Source organism: Myxocyprinus asiaticus, chromosome 46 (genome assembly GCF_019703515.2).
Source record: "Myxocyprinus asiaticus isolate MX2 ecotype Aquarium Trade chromosome 46, UBuf_Myxa_2, whole genome shotgun sequence".
In the NCBI taxonomy this organism is placed as follows: domain Eukaryota; kingdom Metazoa; phylum Chordata; class Actinopteri; order Cypriniformes; family Catostomidae; genus Myxocyprinus; species Myxocyprinus asiaticus.
The window spans coordinates 15,745,169-15,772,392 of NC_059389.1; the positions used below are offsets into that span (position 1 = coordinate 15,745,169).

General features: G+C 38.2%; 1 protein-coding gene across 1 annotated transcript in view; it reads left to right on the forward strand.

The window, feature by feature from the left end:
- Positions 1–27,224, forward strand: part of LOC127436018 (transcription initiation factor TFIID subunit 4-like) — an 80,146-nt gene that overhangs the window by 33,324 nt on the left and 19,598 nt on the right. The window contains exons 12-13 of the mRNA XM_051689902.1: positions 3,081–3,137; positions 9,915–10,034. Coding sequence (XP_051545862.1) covers positions 3,081–3,137; positions 9,915–10,034 — 177 coding nt within the window. The remainder of the gene's footprint in view (positions 1–3,080; positions 3,138–9,914; positions 10,035–27,224) is intronic.

The following is a 27,224-nucleotide window of genomic DNA, read 5'->3' on the forward strand; positions in this document are numbered from 1 at the left end:
TAAGTACATCAGAGTCTCTAGTTTGAGAAATAGACGCCTCACATGTCCTCAGCTGACATCTTCATTGAATTCTACCCACTCAACACCAGTTTCATGTACAACAGTAAAGAGAAGACTCAGGGGTGCAGGCCTTATAGGAAGAATTGCAAAGAAAAGCCACTTTTGAAACAGAAAAACAAAAAGAAAAGGTTAGAGTGGGCAAAGAAACACAGACATTGGACAACAGATAATTGAGTTTTTGTGGGATCAGCTAGACTGTAAGGTGTGTGAGAAGTGCCCGACAAGACGGCCACATCTATGGCAAGTGCTACAGGAAGCGTGGGGTGAAATGTCACCTGAGTATCTGGACAAACTGACAACTAGAATGCCAAGGATCTGCAAAGCTGTCATTGCTGCACGCGGAGGATTTTTTTATGAGAACTCTTTGAAGTAGTTTAAGTTCTGAAGTTTCAGAAGTTCTGGACATTTTTTTCAAATTGTAATAGTAATTTTTCACATTATTAATGTCCTGACTGTACATTGTGATCAGTTGAATGCCACTTTGGTGAATTAAAGTACCAATTTCTTTCCATAAGAGCAAAATCTGTAAATTATTCCAAACTTTTGGCCGCCAGTGTATGCACAGACAACAAAATACAGTCGTTCAAACACAGACAATGGTTTTACTGTAAAAGATGTTCTCTTGTTTGAAATTGTTTGCAGGGGTGTTAGAAAGTAACAGTAATCTGTAAAAACATTCCATTAAGTAATTCATTAAAATCTGATTACAATTTTATAGATATAAATGGTAATCTATAGTGAAATTTTTTTTGTAACTTGCCCAATACTTTAAGGGAGTGGCTGCTGGCGCCAGTCTGCCCATTAGCGCCATGGTAATGAAAGCTTGCATTTCCTACACGTTTTTTGGCCACTGTTAAAAAGAAACCAGTTGTGCTTTTAAGCCTTGAAGAGAAAAGGCAGTGTGTCATTAAGACACAAGATTGCACTCTGCAGCTTCATACTGTAGCATATTGCAATAATGGCAGAGCCAGAGGGATTTATCCAGTCTCAAGTTGATTTGATTGTATTATTGCCTGGATTGGAGTACATCAGTGAAAAGGGAATGAGTGTTCTGTTAGGGAGCGAGAGAGGATATTTTAAATTTACCTTGAAGTCTATTTCTTTATAAGGAAGTGTCACTATCATTCCCACTGAGTTTGTTGGGGGGGGGGGGGGGGGGAAATCATGTTATAAGTAAAAGAACCCAAAGGCATTACTTCCTTTACCTTTTTGGCCCCAATCAAGCAGCATGGCTTTTAAAATTTAACACTTTTTCCAGATATATCTGTTAGCCGTATAGGCAGGCATGAGGATTTGATATTAAAGGAATAGTTTATCACAAACAGAATTAAAAAATTTCTGTCATCATTTATGCACCCTCATGATGTTCCAAACTCACGTGGAACACAAAAGGAGATATTTTGCAGACTGTCCAAACTGCTCTTTTTCTATACAACAAAAGTGAGTTACACTCGCTTGTTTGTACTCGAGTATTCACGCTTTTTTCAGCATGATTTTTAACAAAATCAGTCCAAAATCAGCTTATACGTTTATTAATTTTCTTTGTGTTTTTTGTTGTTTTTCCTGATTTTACAGCATATTTTAACCTGGATTTTGCCATGAAAATAGCCCTAGAAGCTGAAATAATGTTAAAAAAACAAACCAAGGGTCAAGTAAAAATGATTGTCTTTGGTTACATGTATTGAACCTGGAAAATTTCTTTTTATAATAGATGATTTTGTCATTCATACATTTTGCTAGCATTTATATTAACCACAGTCAATCAAATTCCTTCCCTATAGGTCTGTTTAGGACTTGCAGATTACTCAGACATTATTTTCTAACCAATTTAGTTGGTGACGATGACAGTTGAAACTGTATATAAAGATTACAAAGCAGCAACAAACGGCTAGTAGCAACTTCCCAGCATTCATTGCTTTCCCTTGAAGTTTCACTCCATGTCCTTTTCCCACAGGAAAAGGACATGGCAACATGAAAGCAGAGGTAATTAGTTGACTTAAACGACAAATGATGATAATGCTGATGATGTCCCATTTTGAAGCCTCAATGTTGTTAGACTCCCAGTGCAGCGCCAGCCCCATTCCAATTAATGCAGTCGACTAACTGAGATGTCAGCCAGGAGATAATTGTTCTTATGTCGCTGTTGCCGGTCTCATATAAATACTGTTTGGGAATAGATTTGACCTATTTACAAGTACATTGCCATGTACCAGCACTTTGTCATCTAAGTAGAATTATTAGTCTGTCAGCCCTAGTTGCAGGTGTTAACTTTTTTCAAGTTTCAGGTTGAGGTTGTTTTCTTAAACTTTTGTGTGTCAATTTGTAACAAATTAAAACTGGTGTATTTGTGCTCCAATTTCTGTGCGATTCAGCACATCGAATGGAACAGAATGCAGGTGTCTCAAAACACGTTTCTAAAAGTTGAAGTTGTTTTTAACTTTACACAGCATATTAAAAATACATTTTTGCAGTTTTTTTCTGCTCTAAAATATTTATTAAGCAAGATTGTTCTTGTGTAGAGTAAAAAACTCTCAAACCATAGGGATGTCTTATTTCTCAATAAATCATTCTTTTGAGTCCGTTCTTTTCAATGAATAAGTCAGTTCATTCGAACTGTTCACAAATCAGTTATCAAATCAGTCTCAATCAAAATGTATTTTAAAAATCTATTTTCCAAAATCACAAACGCCTGGAAAGGTCAAGGAAAAGTAATGGAAATTAATTGTTCAAAAGGGTAGTAACACTGATGTTTACATACGCAAAAACACGCTCTCTGTGAACCGCCCTTTACTCAGTTGACATGCGAAGAGGACGTTTACATGAACGTCTTAAAGCAGAGAAATTAGGCCATTCTAAGGGTTAGAGAGAAGGTGAGAAATGGTCATGAGATAGTAAATGAACTGTTTTGGTGCAAATCTTGATTAACATTATATACAGAAAATGTATAACATGACCACTTTAAATCCTGGAAATAATGAAAACTGGTCTATTGTAGTTGTAATGGTTCTCTTTGCTTGCAGAGTCGCTCAAGGCAAGAAGATCCCGAACAGGCCCGGCTTAAACAGAAAGCTAAAGAGGTGAGCTTTATGGAAGACTATTTAATAGTACTAATAAAAGTGCTTGACATACATTTTTCATGATCATGCCCTTGCTATGAGTGTGACATCATTTAGTCTGACATTGAGACAAATGGTCTCATACGTCTCCTAACAAGTTTATTATTGCATGGGGAAAGTCATCATTTTGCTCGGATGTCAGACGTCACACCCCCCACTGCCATTCCGGGGCTAATCTTCGGCTTGACATGTCTGAGCACAATACTATGTAATTTCCATCAAGTTTAATGCTAGTGAAAGCAAAATAACTCACTTTGATAATCTTTGTTTTATAAATCTGTACATTTTCACAAAAGCTCCAAATCGTTTCATTGTAATAATTTTAAATCCCTATTCCATCATTGCATTTGATTAAAGGTGAAGTGTGTAATTTTTTTATGTTAAAGGAATATTCAGGGTTAAATACAGGTTAAGCTCAATCGACAGCATTTGTGGCATAATGTTGATTACTACAAAAAATAATTTCTACTCGTCTTTTCTTAAAAAAAGAAAATGCAAAAATCAAGGTCACAGTGAGGCACTTACAATGGAAGTGATTGGGGTCCATCTTTTGATTGAGTTTAAACAGAAATGTGAAGCTTAATTTTATAAAAGCACTTACATTAGCTCTTCTGTTAAAACTCTTGATTATTTGAGCTGTAAATATGTTTACATCTATAACTACACAGAAAAGGCTAGTAAGCAATTTTATCACACTAAACTCATGTTAACACGCATGTTCTTTATGTCTTGAGGCTATAGTTTTGAAATAGTGAGTATTTGTTTACGGTAAATTTTTACAGACTGGCCCCATTTACTTCCATTGTAAGTGCCTCAATGTAACCCAGATTTTTGCTTTTTTTACAGGAAAGGATGGGCAAGTAAAAAAAATGTTTTGCAGTAGTCAATATTATGCCACAAATGCTGTCGATTGAGTTTAACTTGTATTAAACCCAGAATATTCCTTTTAAAATACCTATCCCAGTACTCCCAAGTGAGTCATTTCTAAATTGTGTTTTCTAAGCCATGAAAAGTCCTGGAAATTAATAAAATCTTAAAGGTCATGGACATTTCTATATTAATTATACATAATTTTTATTTTTCTATAATATGAGTGAATCTTTTTTATTTTTTTATTCTTTTTAATGAAGGATTTATTGGCAAACCCAGAATTAGACACTTCACATTTAATGTATGACCCATTTAGACTAGTTTTTTTTTTTTTGCAAAGAAAAAAGTTAAGTCGTGACTAAGTTCCACCAGATGCCAAGAAGAAACGTACATTATTTGATACTGAGCCACAGTGATGGGCCCATTTTCAGCTAGAAACACACGTCTATGTTGTCATTTCCCCTCCACTTCTTTAAATACAACAGTTTACACACCATATGTCACAATGTCACCATATGTCCCTGTTTGTATTGACAACCTGATCCGTCAAAGAGGGTCTATTCTGAACCGTACCGATCATGTTAGCATGTTTTATTCAAATCAAGAAGTGCATAGCACATTGTCTCTCTATTGCCTCGGTTATATTGTTTGTTTCAGCACTCTGTTGTTTTTCTTACCTGAAGGCATATCGTTATGGAGAACGAGAGAAGCATTTCTTGAAGTCTCTTTTGGTCTTGCTGCATCTTTTTTTCAGATCACAGTACAGCTAACTAGACTAGCAATAAGAAACAGCAGAGTTTCATATATTTATTTGCCTGTTTTGCCTCAAAGCAAAATGGCAGCTCCTCATCTTTGTTGAAGGCCAGTCTCGAAGCCTAGACAGACGCCTCCTCCCCTTATCTGAACCCCTGTCTCTTCTTTCTTTCCTCTCTCCCCTTTCATTTTTCAATACACCTTCTCACAAGGAGGATCTGGGGGTTTTGCCACCAGCGTTCTGCTTGCCTTCAGCCTTTTCATGCTGGTGGAGCCTCAAAGTGTCGCTGTGAGAACAGGTTTTTTTTTTTTTTGCCTTTTGCCGTTTTTGACAGAAACTGTGAAGATTTGGTGAAAGAGAGGAAGAATGGGATCATGCCGCAGGCCAGACTCAAGTGTGTCATGAGCATATTCGCTAACCTCTGGACCACAGCTTCGGAAAGGACAGTTTTGTTTTACAGATAACACTAAGGCAATATAAAATTATTTAACAAATTCAGTTCTCTTTCCACTGACGTTTTTCCTATTGAAACTGGAAGTTGGAGCGGGGCATATCGTCCCTTTTTTTTATTAACCAGTGGCTTTAAGTTTATGTCACAGCTGAAGGCACTTTCATAATGAATAAATTCCTGCCACTTTCTTTGTAAACCAATTGGTGAGTGGGAAAGAAATGTACAAATATGGGTGCAGCTGAAACCGACACACAAACAAACCATGATTTGCTCTTCCTAGTTGGAGGCATGTAGTATTTATAATTAAAACTATGAGGGAGGGGATATTCTCATTCTAGAGGGAATTTTATTGGATAAAACTTTTTATAAAATCATCAATATTTTTTTTTTCTCAGAAAAGAGAAATGTTTGAAGTGCTTATCTGCGTAAAGTTAATTTAATGTTAACTTGTATGAGCACACTAGCATATAGGACTAAAAGCCACAAAGCTCAATTTTTAGTTTCATTGCTTTACAAAACAAAGTTAAAATGCAGATAAATAATAACTTAAATCCCTTAAAGAACTTAAAGAGGGCCTGGGTAGCTCAGCGAGCATTGACGCTGACTACCACCCCTGAATCCAGGGCGTGCTGAGAGACTCCAGCCAGGTCTCCTAAGCAACCAAATTGGCCCGGTCACATGGGGTAACCTCCTCGTGGTCGCTATAATGTGGTCCGTTCTCGGTGGGGCGGGTGGTGAGTTGTGCGTGGATGAACGTGCTTAACAAGCCACGTGATAATATGCGCGGATTGACGATCTTAGATGCGGAGGCAACTGAGATTCGTCCTCCGCCACCCGGATTGAGGTGAGTCACTACGCCACCACGAGGACTTAAAGTGCATTGGGAATTGGGCATTCCAAATTGGGGAGAAAAAGGGGAGAGAAAAAAAGAACTTAAAGAAAAATTAAGTTTCTAAAGAATCGATTTTAGCTTTGTAAAGTGTTTAATGACTAAACGCTCTACAAGGTGCTTTTAGATCAGTTAAGACTTCACATCATTTACCCTAACTATATAGATTATATTTGATTCTTGATATTTGATTGTTAAAACCAATCAACAACATTAAATATTTCGGGTTCAACACAAGTTAAGCTCAATCGACAGCATTTGTTGCATAATATTGATTATCACAAAATTGTATTCGACTTGCCCCTGCTTTTCTTTAAAAAATGCAAATCTGGGTTACAGTGAGGCACTTACAATGGAAGTGAATAAGGGCCAATCCAGTAATGTTAAAATACTCACTATTTCAAATGTTTAGCCACAAGACGTAAACATGATTTCAATGTGATAAAATTGCATACTAACCTTTTTTCTTTGTAAAGTTATAGCCAATTTTACAACTTCATTGCCATGATGATATTATGTCAACAAACGACTAAATGACTGTAAAAATTATGATTTAAACAACTTTACAGCTCAAATAATACATGAGTTTTAACAAGAATTACTGGTAGTGCTTTTTATAAAAATTATAGGTTTAACATTTCTGTCTTTAAACCCTCCAAAAATTGGCTCCATTCACTTCCATTGTAAGTGCCTCACTGTAACCTTGATTTTTGCTTTTAAAAGACAATGAGGGATGAGTCTAAATAATTTTTGTGGTTCAACATTATGCCACAAATGCTGTCAACTCAGCTTAGCTTGTATTGAACCCGGAATATTCCTTTTAACAGATTTTCAGTGCTCCATTGATAAACTGTACATAGTCAAGTGCAAGTAGAACATGAAAACACTTTTTGGATATTTCCTCTGAACTCTTGTTTTTTTGGATTGTGACGTTGGCTCATTATCAAGCATGCTTCACCTTGTTAAGTTCTTGAAGGTGATAGATCCTCCGAACTGCCACTCACTCGCAGAAAAAGTTCTGCATTTGGTATTCAGCATATCAAAGACTCTCAGAATGGTGCTAGAATTAGGATCAGAACTTGTGTTCCTATTTTCTCATGTCCTTGACTTCAACCAGCACCCTTAATTGAACCGCTACACTCGGCATCAACCTGTGCGGTTATTAAGGTGTTTCTCTGGGGCGAGTCATTCCGGTGGGCTGGACTGCATATGAGGATCAATAGAGATGGAGAGCAGTGCTGGCAGGCTCACTGGCTCTGCCACTGTCTCTTGCCTGACCTTTGTAAAAGATTACAGACTACAAGCATTTCTCTGCCGCCTCCTGCCTATCTTTCTCACCAACAGACAGGTAGGCAGTTAAGAGGAAATGGCATTTCGACAAAATTAGTACTTTCAAAAGACAGCTGTTTAGGCAAATACACATCAACGTGAAAATTTAGGGTTGTCACAATTCCAAAATTTCAGTAGTCGATAACAAGTCCACCATTTTTTTTATACCAATTTCCATAGCACAGTAAAACTATATTTAAAATTACTAATTGAAAAATCTTCTTTCAGTTTTCGCAATAAGCTCACACCAATTTTGTTTCTGCAACTGGCTTGACCGTACATTTTCATACTTTGACTGTGTGGCTGATGACCTATATAATGCCAATTGGCCATATGGTAAGTGGTTAATAGAGCTGATTAATCGATATTGGTCTATCACTTGTATGAACTGATATCCAGACACTAGTATTACACTTATTACATCCCTAATAAAAGCAAAATGGCTCATTATGTGACATAGGTTTAGCTAGGATTACCTCCTATAAATTATTTATAGCAGTGTGAAATTGTCACATTGCTGTACATTTTAAATTTGATGAAGTCAGGGAGAATTTCTGTTCACATATTCACAGTACCCAACTGAACAAATGTGTTCGCAATTGAGCAGCAGGTTTTGTGATTGAGGTCAGTCATTAAACAATGATTATGTGGAGCTACAGAGCTCGGGATTACAGATGGCGTAACTGTGTTCCCCTTTCACTCCTCATCAAATAAACAAATATGAACGCAAGTCAGCACTCTAGCTGCAGGCGGCAAGAGATCAACGCTGACACCAAACAGTGCCTGTGCTTCACGAACCTTCTTCACATTACTTCAAATAGACTTGCCCACAGGGCGTGTTCACCGTAGCTGTCAGGGTCAGGTGAAAGTTCAGTGCACCAGATCACTGACATGCAGCAGTCACACTGGGCATGTTTGCCTGTCAGCCTGGTCTCTCCAGGGCATCCATGCGTGTGCATGCAATGTGCACGACTTCCCTTCTGATTAGCATAACCTGACTTAATTAGCATGTAAACGTTGCCTTGAATTAGCAGTTTGTCAATTTCTTCCCTCTTCATTATGTTATTTAGTTTGTATTTGTGAAAGGAGGGGTGGGGGACAATTATTTGGACAAATTGATTTTAGCAGCATGAGTGTCAAAAAATTAGTCAATTGAAAAGAATCTACATACCCATCAGTATCAGATATGAATGTTTTTCAAAACATTTAAGGTTCAATATTTGCCCTCTGGCATTTATTTTTAGAGGCATTTTTTACATTTCATGAGGATTTTTTTTTTTTTTAGCATATAAAAACAGTGTGTCATTGATTTTATGTACTTTAATTGAAATAAACTCTAAATCAAAACAAAAGTTGCTGTAAATAATGCACAAGATGTGTGTCTACCATCAGAGCAGTTTTGGATTTAATCGCTGTTTCGAAGTTCTTGGAAGTGTTTTCTACACATTCAAAGTTTTCAATGTCAATTATATCTTATATCAAATGTTAGATAACAGATAAAATAACAGGAATTCACTCTGGGGGCATTTTTGTCACCATATTTGATTTATCTGGGGCATTTTGTTCACTTTCAGTGACATTTTCTGTCTGCCTTGGTTAATTTCAGACCCTAGTATTTATAATAATTTTTTTTACTCTGACAGATTTACGTCACTACAGAAACAGGAAAACTCGCATAACAATAAAAATAAAAGCAGAGGAAATTGTAAAACACTGTTTAGAACATAAGTCATTTTAATGAACCCCATTTAACTTTATGTCCATACTTTTCCTGCACATCACAGCTCTAGCACTCACTACAATGCTTTATAATGGGGCCACAAATGACACACAAGCCGTTCTTGCTGTTAGTGTTTTTTGTGAATTCATGGCCACAGTAGTGTGAGTGTCAGGTTAAGGAGAGGTGAGGACTCCCTCTGCATTCTATGCCCGGCAGTGCTTACTCCGAGCTGGGGAACAGAGGACATGCGGCCCCCCACCTCATCTTCCCCTCCCGGCATGGCTGGCTCTGTTACTGCCTGCTAGGGTGAGATGACTTTACCTGCGGGCTGAGCTTTTGGAAAATCGCCCGCTCGGTCTCTCATTCTCTCTCTCACTCCCTTTCATCCTCATTCCCTCATGGAAAGAAATTGAATTAAGCATCTAGATATGGAAAAAAGCTCCAAGTTATTTGCTGCATTGAAGCTCTTCAAGATGTTTGGAGCTTCATTTGCTCTATAGAGCTCTTCGGGGCAGTTAGGAATGAATGTAAAATACACAGCATACAAATATTTGAAAATGATAATTCGAGTAAGGCAATGTGATACACAGTAATACTTATTTGGGAGCATGTTATTCAGAGACATCCACAATATGTACATGTCTTTTTCACATTTGCATTGTGTTGAAGTGAATTCTTTAAGTATTTGCGCTGTTAATATTGATTGAATGTTGTTGCTCATTCAGATGCAGCAACAGGAACTTGCCCAGATGAGGCAACGAGAAGCCAACCTCACAGCCCTTGCCGCTATTGGACCCCGCAAGAAACGCAAACTTGACTCCCCCGGGGCCTCATCAGGAGCAGAGGTAAGATGGGACTTCCATGTGCATGGATGGATGTGGCAAACATTATTATTGAAGGGGGAGACATGTCAGTTTCATAAAGTTCTTTAGTCACCCCCATATTTAGGAGATAATTTTACATTTTCATAGACCAATATCTTAATGTGTCCCATATAGTTAATAATGTTTCATAAACAGTACTGTGCCAAAGGCTTAGGCACATGATTCACAAAAACATTTGTCTTAAAATGGTTATTTTATATCTCCTGCTTTTGTGTGTCAATAGGAAATATCAATTTTAGATTTCCAAACATTCTTTTTGCAAAAATAATAGAATTGCAGTAGAACAAGGAGTCCTTCAACTAGGGATGCACTGATATGATTTTTTTTTTAATTATTTTTTTATTTGTATTATTTTATCCCCTTTTTTCCCCAATTTGGCATTCCCAATTCCCACTGCTTACTAGGTCCTCGTGGTGGCTCGGTTACTCACCTCAAACCGGGTGGCAGAGGACAAGTCTCAGTCAATCCGCACATCTAATCACGTGGCTCGCTGTGCATGACACCGCAGAGACTCACAGCATGTGGAGGCTCATGCTATTCTCCGCGATCCACGCACAACTTACCACGTGCCCCATTGAGAGCGAGAACCACTAATCACGACCACAAGGAGGTTACCCCATGTGACTCTACCCTCCATAGCAACTGGGCCAATTTGGTTGCTTAGGAGACCTGGCTGGAGTCACTCAGCACACCCTGGATTCGAACTCGCGACTCCAGTGGTGGTAGTCGGCGTCAATACTCGCTGAGCTACCCAGGCCCCGATATAAAAATTTTTGGCTGATACGATACCGATTTTAACAAAAAACAATTGGCCGATACCAATATTTTGCCACTTACCTTATTTGATCATCAGATCACTGTTTTGCTCAGGACTTATGTTTTAAAAATGTACAAAGAGTTAGAAAAGCTTTTTCTCTGTTCTAACAATAAATAGTTTCCATTGAAAATGGATTGCATCTGTTGAACACATGACAGGCCAACATTTTTAAGAGAGCCACAATGAAAGATATTTTTATTTTTTTCAGTTCAAAACAATAAAACTCACATTTTACATGTTTGTACTGTATATAATAGAACATCACAAATTCATATGCATATGTTGGGCAATTCCACAGAAATGTTTACCAAATCATGGAAAAATACAAAGTTACCAAAGGAACAAAACGCCCTTTTTTAAGGTTTATTGTGGTGTAATGGATAATGGAAAATGCCATCCAGGCTGCAAGAGGGCATCGCTCGCTGACATAATTCTGAATGAAGCGTTGACTGAAGCGCTGATTGCAGTCTTATTTTTAAACGCAGACTTTCAAAATTTCTTAATCGCGCAAGACCATATTGCGCTTACAATCTTAACTCAGTCAGTAGTGTACCTTAATGGATACCAGTGTCTCAGAAGTCAAAGTTTGCTGCCAGTTTCAAAGCGTCATCATGTAGCCTATAGGTACAGTAAGTGCCACTTTCACAACTGTCATGTCTGAAATGACGGTTTTTCCTCAGTGTGAGAAAGAGAATAATTATAAATTAAATATTACGTTCTCAGGAGTGCCAAACCTTCTACATTCCTTTGCTATCATTATTTCTGGATTGCACATTTGAATTCAAAGATTTTTTACAAAGTGTGTTGATGAATAATTATAAATGAACCATCAGTTTTTCATATCAGCGTTTTCATGCTTAAAACCGTTTTGCCAATGGTTTTAATTTGTTCAATAATTGGCCGATAAATATAAGCGCATCCCTACCTGCAACACATGGTTTGGCCCCCACAAAGCCCAGATCTCAATATCATTAAGTCAGTCTGGGATTTAATTTTAATTGTAATTAATTAATTCATTTTTATTAATTAATTCATTTTTTATTTTATTTAAATAAATTATACGTTTTTGCACATATACAGTGAAATTCTTTTTTTTCACATATCCCAGCTAAGCTGGGGTCAGAGTGCAGGGTCAGCAATGATACAGTGCCCCTGGAGCAGATAGGGTCAAGGGCCTTGCTCAATGGCCCAACAGTGGCATCTTGGCTTGAACCCCCAATCTTCTGATCAGTAACCCAGAGCCTTAACCGCTGAGCCACCACTGCCCCCTAATCATAATTTTAGGAGAGACGAGCAAACAAGACAGCCTAAATATATAGAACTGTGACAAGTTCCCCAAGAACCTTGAAAAACTGTGCACAAGTGTATCTTGGAGAATTGGCGCTGTTTTAAAGGCATTGGGTGGTCACACCAAATATTGTTTTAGTTTAGTAAATAAATGCGGGCACAGTACAAATCCATTAAAATGCCCAGTGGACAAAGCGGTGCCCAAAGAAAGTACTTTCCATGGTTCGGTGAACTGTTATAGACAGTGTGCTGGGACATCGTCCTGCAGTTAGTGGAGAGACCACTTGGGACACCATGGCAGTTACAGTCGGTAAGCTGTCAATGCTAACTTGCTGTTTACATTCAGTATAAACTCCATATTCTAGATAGCATGATACCTCAGCTTGAGCTTCCCTCTTGCTTGTGAAATTTGTGGGGTGTGTGACGCTGGCACTGCAGCGGCATATTAACGGCAGGTTTTTGGGCAACGCTGTGGGGCTATTGACCCAATGGTGGGAACACAGAACGATTTTGGTCTTGCGGCTCGAGGTCTGAGGCTATTGGCTCACACTAGCCCGATAGTGGAAAAGCAGTTAATGATTCGATTTGAATGTGAATAATGACTTAAATTTGGTCTGTTCATCAAACAATGATGGCCTCAGAAGACTTGGAAAAAATACTGCCTGAATCGTATCAACTACTTTTACTGTGGTTCTGTGGTGTTTTCCTTTTTTTCCTTTATGGAGATTGACCTGCCGGGTAACTATTCATTTTCATTATGTGGGACATATAATGGCATTAGAGTAATTAATGACTGAATTTTCATTTTTGGGTATATAGTGTAAAAAAATAAATTACGTTTATCATTCATCGGCAAGGCTGTCGGTAGATTTTGGAGCTAACACAAGGACTGACTCCTAGTCCCTACCCCTGACTTGAATAGAACTGTATGAAGGTTAATTTGTGTTAAAGCCCATAAAAAAGGACTTATAAAGAAATACTTTGTTTCATTAGCACAAACTTTGGAGAAGCAAAATCAAATGTCTTAAAGGGATAGAAAATAAAATTCTGAAAATCATTCACTAACCCTTATGTAACACTATGTAACGCGTGCACACAAATGGAAATCGCTTCATTGCACACAAGGAGCTCTAAAATACTATTGCACAATAGCAGCCACAGGGATTGTACAACGAGTTCGGCTGAAACTGCACAAACTGAAACTGAAACGAGGAGCAGGAGAGAGAGACGTGCCTTTTCCATCGAATTTCCGATTGAAGCGCAAGAGTGATCTGCTCTGACTGTGCGTGAGAATATTTAAGTTTAAAGTGGTTTAATGATAGTGCTATATTAATTTACTGTATGTAATGCTGAATATTATGTAGAATAATGCTATGGGGGAATATAATTCTAATGTCAAATGTCATGTCTTATTTGATTTCGTCAGTAAATTATTATTAACTGGATATTCATGCACTTCCATTAAATATGTATTTTTGAAAATAATATATATGTTTCCAGAGAAAATATTTTAGAAAAATAAAATTTTAATTCGAAATATTTTAAATGTAGGTAATCAGTGATGGTGTGTAAGCAGCATATGTATCATAATTCCCTATTTTCAGCAAAATAGAATTCTTAGCTAATATTTCCATTTGGTATCACCATTGCCCTGTTCTGGGGTGATGTTTAGTCACTTAAGAACAATACTTTTAGCTAAATTGTAAAGGAAAGAAACCGTTTTTCATATATCTTCAACGCAATAATAATAATAATTAAAAAAAAAGCCTTCTTAACTTCTTAAAAATTCAATCGTAGCTTTTCTTGATTCAGACTTAAAGAATCATGAACTGAATCACAAGTTCAGTATCATGAACCGAACCAAATAGTGAGATGAGTGAATTGTTACACCCCTATTAGCTTCAGTAATTGTTCACTTTCATTGCATTTTTTTCCATAAAATGAAGACAACTGGCAACTGAGTCTGTTAGGTTTCAAACAACATGAGGGCGAGTAAACTATGACAGAATTATAATTTTTGGGCGAACTATCACTTTTAAAGCCTATGCTACTTGCAAAAGTATAGCTTTACAAACAAAAACATCCCAACTAATCACATGCCCCCTAGTTCTTTGCTTCAGTGAAGCTATTTTGCATGTGCTAATTTAGTAAATCAAGCACGTGTCATTTCAGTTCTACGTAAATACTGAGACTTCAGACACTGCTGCCCGTGGTATAGTATCAGTAAGAAATTTGTTAGACAGTACCGCACATTGTGATCATTACTACTATCAATATAAGCAGTAGGAGCTGTATTCGAATGACCCACCACATAGCTTAGATCTTCACTTTACTTGCATTGCAGCAATCTGCTGCTGTAGAGGGCACTAAATGTTCCGTTATGGAGAGCATAAATAACCCAATAAAAGCATTATTTCTGCTCTATGAATGCACTGCTGACCTCTTTCACTATGGATTACCTTCATCTGCCCACATAGCCCATTACCAAAACAGATCAGCAAACACAAGCAAACCTTCTTTGCACTGCCAGCCCCTATTTGGCATCACAGGTAGGATAGTTTTGCATCTTACATGCCCGTAATGAAAGCAAGGATATGTCTTCGCTCTTCTTTTTCAATCCATCATTTCTGTCTTTCATATCCAACTCAACATTGCCTCTGGCGGTCCCCCCTCCCAACATGTGCGCACAAACTCTCTCACACTCCCCCTTGAAATGGAGCAAAGTGAATGTGACTTTTCTAAAGGGGTCGGTCCTCGCTCAGGGGACCGTGGCTGGGCTTGCTCTGAAGGGTCCAGTCAGAGATTTAATCTCCACAGCAATGTGCCTGAAGGGCAGCATGGCCCGAAGCAGGAGGCAACCATGTCACAATGGCTCCACTCATTCTTTCCCCACCCCCGCATCCTGACAGCAAAATACCTCATTTTTGCACCCCATTCGCTTCAAAATAAAAGCATCATGTGGTGTCATTCTGCAGTTAGATGCAGAGATACGCAGAGAACTTTGTCGGGGACATTGAGGTAAAGTCCTCTCCCAGCCCTTGTTTGCAGCGGTTGAGGAAAGGCCACTGTTTTCAGCTTGCCCTTTGTCTGTCCTCAACGCCTTCAAGGCAGTTTGTTTTTGATTGCTAGTTTGTCTGTCTCTGGGTTGATGAAGCGTTTAGGCCAGAGGGCAACCCTGCAGGGTGGCCTGGGGGTAGATTAGTCACAAGGGCAGGTGATGAGGTTTCTGAAGGGTGAGTTTTGAGGGCATGCTGTAATAAAGGCCGGTGAGTTCCTGTGGGCCTGCATACCAGACTGAGCCTGAGGGCGGATCACACATGAGGGTTCAGAGTTAAGCTGTCCTAATATAGCCAACCCACATTAACATGTTCATCCCAGTCCAGAGGCTAAGGGGGTTGAAGAGAACAGTGCTTCGAGAAGAGATGCTGAAACAAAGAAGATTGAGAGAAGGCAGCAATGTGGAACCATGTGGAAAAAGAGAAAGAGATGATGTTATTCTATTATGTCTGGTACAAATCTTGTCCTGTATTATTCTTTAAAGATCAAAATAATTTCTGGTGTGGCCTATCCAAGAGCATTTGGTTGGTGTGCATGCATTCCAGAAGTGTAACATGTTGCCTTAACGTGCAATCAGCCCAGATCAAGAAAAGTGAGTATTATGAAAAGGTAAAATGGAGAAGGAAAGAAAGAAAAAATGTATCTCTCATACGGAAAGGAGGATGGATATGCGGTTGCCCTTCCCTACAGCCGAATTAACAGGCATCACATGGAAAACAATCTCAGCCTGGCTATGAAAGAGAGGAGCGGGCCATTAAAAGCAGCCTAAAGGGATGGACTGGACCCAATATCACTAAAGCAAGCTCTCACTCACTGAAGTGAGGGCTCGCTCACAGGCAAAGATCCATGCAGTGTTCTATAGCCACAATTAAAATCTCCCCCTCTGCCAGATCGACCAGAGGGCAGAGACTGAGCGGGGGAGGGAGGGAGGAGATGGGGCAGACATGGAATACCAAAGGCAGATTGAAATGTGTAGCCAGTAATGAGCAGTACTAAAGAATGCTTTTTGCAGCAGTGGTCTAGAGTTTAAACATTACCAGTCATTGAAATCAGAGTATATGGCTGTTTTGTTTGTTTCCTCAAAGGAATAGTTCACCAAAGAATGAAAATTCTGTCATTTACTCACCATTATATCGTTCTAAACCTTCTTCTGTAAAACACAAAGAAGAACATTTTATATAATGGGAACTGTCCAAAAAAAGACAGAAAAGCACCATAAAAGTAGATCATATGGTTTGTGCAATGTTCCAAGTTTTCTAAAGCCATATGATAGCTTTGAATGAGGAAAAGGTTAAAATTTGGGTCGTAATTAGCTGGAAATCCCTTCTGTCTGTCTTGAAGCTCATTCACGTTTGCATCCATTTCAAATATGGCAGGTCGCACCAAGTATACAATCAAATATGTCAACCATCATCAGTTCTCATGTGTCTCGTCATAGATGTCAAACCGGCCGCTATTCATCTTGTTGTAGCATATGCATCAGTTTTTCGTAACTTGTAAATGAGATTTGTGACTCAAACATTCAAATGTTTTAAAGTAAATGTAATAATTGACCATGCCTATTCTGAAGACTGTTCCCATTTGAATGTGCATCCATAACTCTGGTACATCTGCTCCTTAGATTCATAGTAAATGGTTATGAGATACCAGCTCCTTCGTGAAAATGGCGTAGTTGGCCACTAAACCATGTTCAGTCCCCTGTATGCCTTTTTTTTTTTTTTTTTTTTTTCAATTTGGAATGCCCAATTCCCAATGTGCTTTTTAAGTCCTCGTGGCCACGTAGTGATTCGCCTCAGTCCGGGTGGTGGAGGACGATTCCCAGTTGCCTCCGCGTCTGAGACCGTCAACCCGCGCATCTTATCATGTGGCTTGTTGAGCGAGTTGCCACGGAGACATAGCGCGTGTGGAGGCTTCACGCCATGCTCAGCTCACCACGCACCCCACCGAGAATGAACCACATTATAGTGACCGCAAGGAGGTTACCCCATGTGACTCTACCCTCCCTAGCAACTGGGCCAATTTGGTTGCTTAGGAGACCTGGCTGGAGTCACTCAGCACGCCCTGGGATTCGAACTAGTGAACTAGTGAACTCCAGGGGTGGTAGCCAGCGTCTTTACTTCTGAGCTACCCAGGCCCCCCAGTCCCCTGTATGCCTTGACCTTGACCTTGACCTACACATCAGATTTTATCTTTGTGGTCTGGAAATTTATATCACTAATATACAATTCAGAATCTCTTTGTTTCCTGTGGCTGATTTTGCCGGTTGAGTGGCGCCAGTGTTTTTCATTCGCGGTGATGTGATGAGTCTTGTGTGTGTGCTATCTGTGGGTTATCTGCATGTGTTTTGACATGATAAGGAGCATGAAGAGTCTGTTATCAGTTCGTAGGGGTTGCGTGGAATAACGTAATGCCAAAAATTGCCTCTTTCTGACCCCAGGCTACCATTCAAGAAGAGGATGGTTTTTATTAGTGGTTAGAGCTTTGAAATAGAGATGATGTGTTCTGATTTTTTCTTAATTTTGTGTTGATCAAGTCCTGCTTTGACAGACAGTTTTTGTCCTTTATAGTAATTAAGGTCAGACTGGGTTTATTTCTTTGACATCGGTAAATCCTAGTATCAGACTGAAAAGGATTTGAAATTGTAGAGGGCTATTTTACATCCTGTCGTCTTCAAGTCCATTTCGAGCAGATTTTAAGTGAAGATATTTCAAAAATAATGTCAATTTTCCATTTTAATTGGAACCAAATTTTGTGATATTGTCAGTGAAGGCTACATAAGAACAAACAATTTTAAAACGTTTTAAAGGAAAATTTTACCCAAAAATAAAAAAATGCTGTCATTTACTCACCCTCATGCCATCTCAGATGTTTATGCCTTACTTTCTTCCGCAGACCACAAACGAAGATTTTTAGGAGAATATTTCTGCTCTGATGGTCCATTCAATTCAAGTGACTATACATATATATATATCCACTCTGGGGAGTGGAATATTTTTTGTTATTAACATTTTTTTATTGATTCCAAGACAGACAAAAATACATTTAACCACAAAATTATACATTAGGAATCAACTTAAAACCCTTTATATCCCCCCCACCCCCCGCCCCCACAATTTAAAATAACTAAATACCCACATATAAACAGACACACATTGTACATAAAAAAAAGACAAAGTTCAACATATAGGGGAAAAAAATAAAAATGTGTCTCCCTCCACTGCCCCACACTAGGATCTCTCCAAATGAGACAAATAACTGCCCCATTTTCTGCCATAACTCGACAGGTTCCCCAGCTGTCTGGAAGTCATCTCCTCGAAAGCTGCCACTTTACCCAACTCGGTGCACCACTCACGAAATGAGGGTGCATCAGTTGACTTCCAACCCCTAAGGAGTAGCTGTCTGCCAATCATCATGCTGGTTAGGACCCAGCTTTTCATATATTTATCTTCTATATTCAGGACCCTTCCATCACCCAAAATACAAAGTCTGGGGCAAAATGAAAACTGAGTGTCCAGTACGTCACACACAAAATGCTGGATCCTCAACCAAAATTCCTGAATCTTAATACAACCCCAAAAAACATGAGTTATGTCCCCGTCTTCTGACTGGCATCGCCAGCAGGTGGGTGAGTCTTTAAGACCAAGCCTTTACAATCTAGAGGGGGTCCAGTAGAACCGATGCAAAATCTTAAATTGCATCAGACGGATCCTTGCATCTCTAGATGCAGACCTGATGCTTTTTAGGATCCTAGCCCACTCTCCCTCCTCCAATAACAAATTTAAATCTTCCTCCCATAATCTTTTGAGAGAATGTAAAGCTCTGTCCCCCAGACTCTGAATTAACAGGGAGTAATACACTGATGCCTCATGACCCTTCCCAAAAGCAGCAATCACCACTTCCAGAGTATCTGCCGCTCTAGGGGGGTGTATGCTACTCCCAAAAACAGAGGTGCAGCTGTAAATACTTATAAAATTGAGATCTGGGAATCCCAAAATGTTGAATCAGGGGAGTGGAGTATTGCATCATTCTCCAAGAAGGAAAATTCTTCAAGGGATAAATGAGATCGGAATCTGCTTTTTGTTCTGTGCCCCAGAACTTCACTTGAAGGTTCAATGATGCTCATAAATAGACCTTATCTTAACTTGAAAAATAATGAATACAAAACATCCAAATGTGTACCTGTCAGGATGCCGGAGAAAAGAAGATGCATGGCGAGTTGCCATATTACTCTCCTCTATTGCTCTGGGGTCCATATGTTGGTGGTGTTAAACCAGGTTAAGCATGTTTTTGTTGCCCTTGGATGCAAGTAATTTCTGAATGGCAGCCTTGCAATACGTTTCAGCTTTCCTAAACATAAACAATCTCACAACCTACTGTGCATGTTGAGTGCATCTCAGTGGTGCTGATTTTATTCTGTGGTAAAAAAAATTTAATAGCTTTACCTCTTAACCAATTTTCTTAGTTTCCTGGATTGTCATCAGAATGTTTGTGGGGATACACGCTCCTTCCATAGCAATTTTCTCCTTTATTTACCTGTTACAGCTAATGAAGATTCTGTGGGGCATTAAAGAATAAGGTGCTCTACATTCAGTTTGCATAATATCCTACAGTACAATAGCCCCCGAAAGAAGAATGTTACCAGCCATCGACTCTTTTAGAATGCAAGTGCATGCTTTTCGCCAGCTTATAATGATGCCCCTCTATTTTGCTCACATCAATGAAAAAGCATTCGGCACCATCAACAAAGTCAAGCCTTTGGCAGTTTTAAGATGCCCATCTCAGAAATTAATTACCTCCCTTGTTAATCTTAGCTAATTAAAATGGTAAGTTTATTGGTTCATGATGGCCGTGGAAGGACAACACTCACCAAGTTCCCTTCAACTATGCAAGAGTTTCGTAAAAGTTAGTTTGAGTGACACCAATCAGAACTATAGACCATTTCATGGACATAAAAAAAAAAAAGGAATTACAATGCTTCTGTACATGTCTGGTCTAGAAGCATTTCCAACAACTTTTTTTTTATAACCCATAACTGTCAAGGTGAAATGACAAATGCATGCTTTTTGACTCTAGCTAAAATGGAACAAATAGGATATATGCAAAAACTGAAAATAAACAATGAGGTGTCATTACCGGATCCTTTAAATAAGACTTTGAGGCAACAACTTTTCTCAAAGGACATCAAACGTTTACCTGAAGTGAATTATTTGGATGTGTACTAGGGCTTGTGGCGACAATATAAAGTGTAAATTGCCATGTGCACAGCATGGGCTTATCTATAAGTGGACAGGGCTTCATGTGAGACTGAAAGAATTGAAGAAACATAGACAAGGTTTTTCTGGCATTGAAAATTTTCCTGCAGCCATCCAAATTTAATGACCCTCATTGGCGCGTTTGGTGCTTTAAAAGTGCTAAAAAGTCTTCTCATCTGAAATGTGAATGTTTGACATGACTGTGGCACATGCTGTGTCTGGAGCTCCCAAGTGCACGCGAATCCAGCAGGCTTTCCGATATTTGTGCTCCAGAGACAGGAGAGCTCAGAGCAGGATCATTCTCGCTACTCAATAGTTTTTGACCCAGGAAAGCCCCAAATGGAGAATGAAATCTCCACAGAACAGGACGACTCCCAAACAGGTCAAGAAAATGAAGAGGTTGTTATTAAAACAAGTGCAACATCTGTAGTTCACACGACGATAATCACTTGTAATACAAGCAGTCTGTTTCACCACCTCAAAATGAAGCACGCAATATTATGCAAGCCAACAGATGAACTTTGCATTAATTCGGTCATTTATTTATTTATTTATTTATTTTGCAAGAAGTGCTATTTGATATTTATATTAAATGTTTATTTTCGTTGGATTTTTTTTTTCTTTATGTTTTATTTTCTTTGTTGCATTGCTTTGAGAAGATCTTAAGTTTCTTGAGCAAAGTTTATAATAATAATAATAATAATAATATTGGCCAACAATATTTTAAACTAAAATGTGGCATACTGTTATATTTATCATTTTGGTAAGGTTGATTATTATTTATTTACTTACTTACTAACTTATACAGCTGTGTTATACAGCTCTGGAACAAATTAAGCAACCACTGCAAAATTATCAGTTTCTCTGGATTTACTATTTATTGGTATGTGTTTGAGTAAAAGGAACATTTTAGTTTTTTTCTATAAAGTACTGACAACATTTCTCCCAAATCCCCCCCCCCCCCCCAAAATATATATATATATATATATATATATATATATATATATATATATATATATATATATATATATATATATATATATATATATATATATATATATATATATATATGTATGTTTGTGTACACCAATCAGCCATAATATTAAAACCGCCTGCCTAATGTTGTGTGGGTCCCCTTCGAGAAGAATAGCATTCTGAGATTATATTCTTCTCACCGCAATTGTACAGAGTGGTTATCTGAGTTACGGAAGACTTTGTCAGTTCGAACCAGTCTGGCAACTCTCTGTTGACCTTTCTCATCAACAAGGTGTTTCCGTCCACAGAACTGCCGCTCACTGGATGTTTTTTATTTTTTGCACCATTTGCAGTAAACTATAGAGACTGTTGTGTGTGAAAATCCAGGAGATCAGCAGTTACAGAAATACTCAAACCAGCCCATCTGGCACCAACAGTCATCCATGCGATTATCTAATCAGCCAATCATGTGACAGCAGTGCATACAATCATGACAGATACGGGTCAGCAGCTTCGGTTAATGTTCACATCAACCATCAGAATGGGGAAAAAATTTGATCTCAGTGATTTGGACCGTGGCATGATTGTTGGTGCCAGATGGGCTAGTTTGAGTATTTCTGTAACAGCTGATCTACTGCAATTTTCACACACAACGGTCTCTAGAATTTACTCCAAATGGTGCCAAAAACATCTAGTGAGCGGCAGTTCTACAGACAGAAACGTCTTGTTGTTGAGAGAGGTCAACGGAGAATGGCCAAACTGGTTCGAACTGACTAAGTCTATGGTAGCTCAGATAACCGCTCTGTACAACTGTGGTGAGAAGAATCCAGCCATCTTGCTTCAGTACTGCAGTCCATGTGTCTATTTGTTTTTTTGTTTTTTTACAGAAAGCTAAACAATTTTTGTTTGTACCAGGGAACCAGGAAGTATCCAGCTACCGAACGACACAGTCCAAATTTTAATGTTGACATTTTATTATAATGATGTTAATGTTACTGCGTCATATAACAATGAATGAAGCGCCTCCCGTTGTTGTTTTGAGTTTGACAACTAACTGGAAATGTTATAGGAACAAAGACATCACTTCCCAAACCAATGAATATCATTAAAAATTGGTGTTGGGTTAAAATCATAAATTCTGGCAGTATAAAAAAAAATGTTGTTATTCATTTGATGGATACAACTGACGGAACAGTTTCTACCTTTTTTCAAAATGTCACTCTTGTACCAATATTTGGGGACATTTTGGCAATTGTTCAACAATTCAACCAATTGTTAGACTCATTGTGATTGTGGATTTTTGTTATATTTTGTGGTCATGGATTTAGTTTTTTGTTTCATACATTATGCTCAAGGATATCCTCAATTGTTATATACATAAAGGTCATGGATTTTCTCAATTGTTATATATGTCATGTTCATGTATTACCTTAATACATTTTTGTGGGTTTCCTCAATCATACATCATGGATTTTCTCAAACTTTATATACATCACATTCATGGATTTCCTCAATCGTTATATATGCCATGTTTCAGGATTACCTTTATCGTTGTATATATCATGTTTGTGGATTTCCTCAGTCGTTATATACATCATGTTCGTTGATTACCTTTATCATTGTATACATAATTTTCGTGGGTTTCCTCAATCATACATCATGGATTTCCTTAATCGTTTTATACATCATGTTCATGGATTTTCTCAATCCTTATGTCATGTTTAAGGATTACCTTAATCGTTGTATGCATCATTTTCGTGGATTTCCTCAATCGTTATACAGTGCATTCATAAAGTATTCAAACCCATTCATTTTTCACATTATGTTATGTTGCAGCCTTATGCTAATATGCTTTAAATTATTATTTTTTAATTTATTTTTTTCACATTAATCAGCACTCCATACCCCATAATGACAAAGCAAAAAACAGATTTTTGATAACTTTGCAGATTTATTAAAAGAAAAAAATGAAATATCACATTGACATAAGTGTTCAAACCCTTAGCTATGACACTTGAAATTTTAGTTTATTTAAAGTGGCAATTTAAATCGATTGGACATGATTTGGAAAGGCACACACCTGTCTATTTAAGGTCTCACAGCTGAAAATGCATATTAGAGCAAAGATCAAGCCATGAGGTCAAAAGAACTGCCTGAAAAGCTCAGAGACAGGATTGTGTCAAGGCACAGGTCTGTGGAAGGCTACAAAAATTGTATGGCTGCATTTAAGGTTCCCAAGAGAACAGTGGCCTCCATAATTCTTAAATGGAAGAAGTTTGGACAACAAAGACTCTTCTTAGAGCTGGCTGTCCGACCAAACTGAGCAATCGGGGGAGAAGAGCCTTGGTAAGAGAGGTGACCAAGAACCCGATGGTCTCTCTGGTTGAGCTTCAGAGATCATGTGTGGAGATGGGAGAAACTTGCTGAAGGACAACCATCACTGCAACAGTCCACCGATCTGGGCTTTATGGCAGAGTGGCCAGGCGGAAGCCTCTCCTTAGTGCAAGACACATGTCCGCTTGGAATTTGCAAAAAAGCATCTAAAGGACTCTCAGACTGTGAAAAACAAGATTCTCTGGCCTGATGAAACGAAGATTGAACTGTTTAGCCTCAATTACAAGTGTCATGTCTGGAAGAAACCAGGCACCGCTCATCACCTACGCAATACCATAACAACGGTGAAGCATGGTGGTGGTAGCATCATGCTGTGGGGGTGTTTTTCAGCGGCAGGGACTGGGGGACTGGTCAGAAGGAAAACTGAATGCAGCAAAATATTAAAGGGTTACTTTAATTGTTGTATGCATCCTTTTCGTGGATTTCCTCAAATGTTATATACGTCATGTTCGTGGATTTCCTCTATCATTTATATGTCATGTTTGAGGATAAAAGTAAATCGTTGTATGCATCATGTTTGTGGGTTACCTCAATCGTTACATATGTCATGTTCATGGAATTCCTCAATTGTTGTATACGTCATGTTTGTGGATTTACTCAATTCTTACTTACATCATGTTTGAGGTAGTGGATTTCCTTAATCGTAATGTACATCATGTTCATAGATTTCCTCAATAGTAATATACATCCTGTTTGTGGATTTCCTGAATCGTTATATATGTCATGTTCATGGATTTCCTCAATCATTTATACGTCATGTTTGAGGATTACCTTAATTGTAATATACATCATGGTTGTGGATTTCCTGAATCATCATATATGTCATGTTCATGGATTTCCTCAATCGTTTATACGTCATGTTTGAGGATTACCTTAATCGTTATATACGTCATGTTCGTGGATTTCCTCAATTGTTATATAAGTCATGTTCCTGGATTTACTTAATTGTAATATACATCATGATTGAGGTAGTGGATTTCCTTAAGCGTAATGTACATCATGTTCATAGATTTCCTCAATAGTAATATTCATCGTGTTTGTGAATTTCCTCAATTGTTATTTACATAATGTCTGTGGATTTCTTCAATGGATACAGCTGATAAAACAGTTTCTACCTTCTTTTGTTTCATAATTTCACTTTTTTATCCATGTAGGGTGACATCCTTTGTTTCCTTGGTTTGTTTTGTGAAGAAAGAAAACCAAGGTCCAAGATTAGCTGCAGAGGTTGCCTACATGTAGACTAATCCATTAGTGTGGATAGGTTATTGGCTTCCTTTCTGCTGCTCAAATGGAAACTCATTAACCGAGGTAATGTGTGCCTCTGGCGAAGCCCATGGGTCTAGAGGCAGTGGAGGGTGTATCTCTCATGAAGCAAACACACATACTAGTATTAAGAAGACTAACAGGCTCCTGAACCGATGAGCCAATTCTTTCTTACACTGTCAATTTTTTTCTCTTGATTTTTGCTTTATTTTTTTATGCTTGTCTTTCTTAAACTCTCTTCTCTGTCTTTCACCCTATATATCTCATAGTTTCAACTGTTTTCTCATTCTCTCTCTCTCTTGCTGTTTTGCTCTCTCCTGACACTCTCTGCCTGACACTGGCTTGGGTACAGAGTCACATTGATCTGTGAAAAATCCTTCAGGCAATCATGAAATATTAAATTCAAGTTGTACTCTACCACTTCACTCCTTTCTCTCTTTCTGTCTCTCTCCCTCTCTCTATCTCCTTTTCCTGCATTTAGTTTATTCTCACTTTATTCTCACTCCATCTCATCGGTTGGAACAAGTCACAACCTCACAAGAAAAAAATAAGTCACACAGTCAGATCTCTATCTGCATTTGCACCTAAATCTAAATGTAAACACCTTCCTAGAGTTCATTAACCAGAACAGTCAGTCTTGAAGCACTCAGTCTTGTTTAAGTGTTCAGTAGCTTTAAACTTGACTGTTTTTTGGCAGCTTAAACAATTTAAACAAAACAGCCATGATCCTGAGTTGTTATGTACATCTTGGTTGTGGATTTTGTAATGTTTTATTTACTTTAGTTATGAATTTCGTCAATTGTTATTTACATTGTATTCATTTTCTTTAAGAATAAAAACTAAACAGCCGTGATCCTAAATTGTTATAAAAATTGTGGTCATGAATTTCTTTGATTTTAATGGTTTTTTCGTCAATTGTTAAATATACTTCGTTGTGGATGTGGATTTCCTCAGTTGTCTTATACATCGTGGTGGTGGATTTTATCAGATGCTGTATACCTCATGTTTATGGATTTCATCAATTGCTATATCTTGTTTGTCAGTTTCATAGATTACTATATATTTAGTGGTTTTTGGTTTTCTCCAGTTGTTTTACATTTTGTTTGTGGGTTTCCACACTTGTTATATACATTGTGGTCTTGGTTTTCGTCAGTATTACATCATGTTCGTGCATTTCCTCAATTAATATATTGGTCATTGATTTCCTGCGTTTAAGGTTTTTTACAATTTTCTTTTTCTCCCGCTCTCAGATATCTCTGGTTGGTTGTGTAAATAATCTGTTTCATATTACCTCAATGACCCTCTGTTTATGTAGAAGCCAGAAGGCTATTGGCACCATCTCAGCTTACCCACCTGATTCCCTCCAGCTGTTCAGCTACCATTAAAGCTCATACTATTGCTCTTTATACATTTTGTGTATCCAGAATTGAAACACGAAAGCCATCACAGCGGGCATGCATTTTGCCATTCGTAATGTAACTAATGTAAATGAAAGATTATTTGTTAAATCCATTCCATCGCTACAGACGTGTGTATCAGCTTATTTTGAATGTTGTAAGAGGCACAAATTTAATAGTAGTGCAGACATTCACCATTTCTGTCCATATTAATGGAGTATTTTTGCACTCCAAGCTAAAAGAGTGTTTTTAAGACCATCATGCTACTATCTTTGTTGAGCTACTTCATGTATTTGTATAGCATTGCCCTAGAGCTTAATGTGTACCTTGTAGCCATGTAAGCTGTTGACAAGTGCTCTTTTTTTATACAGCCAACACAATGTGGGAGAGCTGTTTGAATTGCAGGCAGATGTAGGCAGAATGTTCGTTCTCCCGCAAGTACTGCCTGAAGCATCCCGGTTCTTTGTGCTGAGAGAGTAAAAGAGAGGGAGAAAAGGGATATGGTGTTTCAAAAACATGTGCAGAATAGTTGCAATCGCTTGATGTTGGTAAATCTGCTGCATGGAAATTTTCCACACAAATTCCACAGACGTATGTTTTCTGGGTGTCAAATTAAACATTTTATGTTTTCTTTAGGATTTTGCATAACTTTTTAGAGTTGGAGAGGTCTGGAGGAGATGTTTCAACTCCTAAAGATAAAGCCTGGATG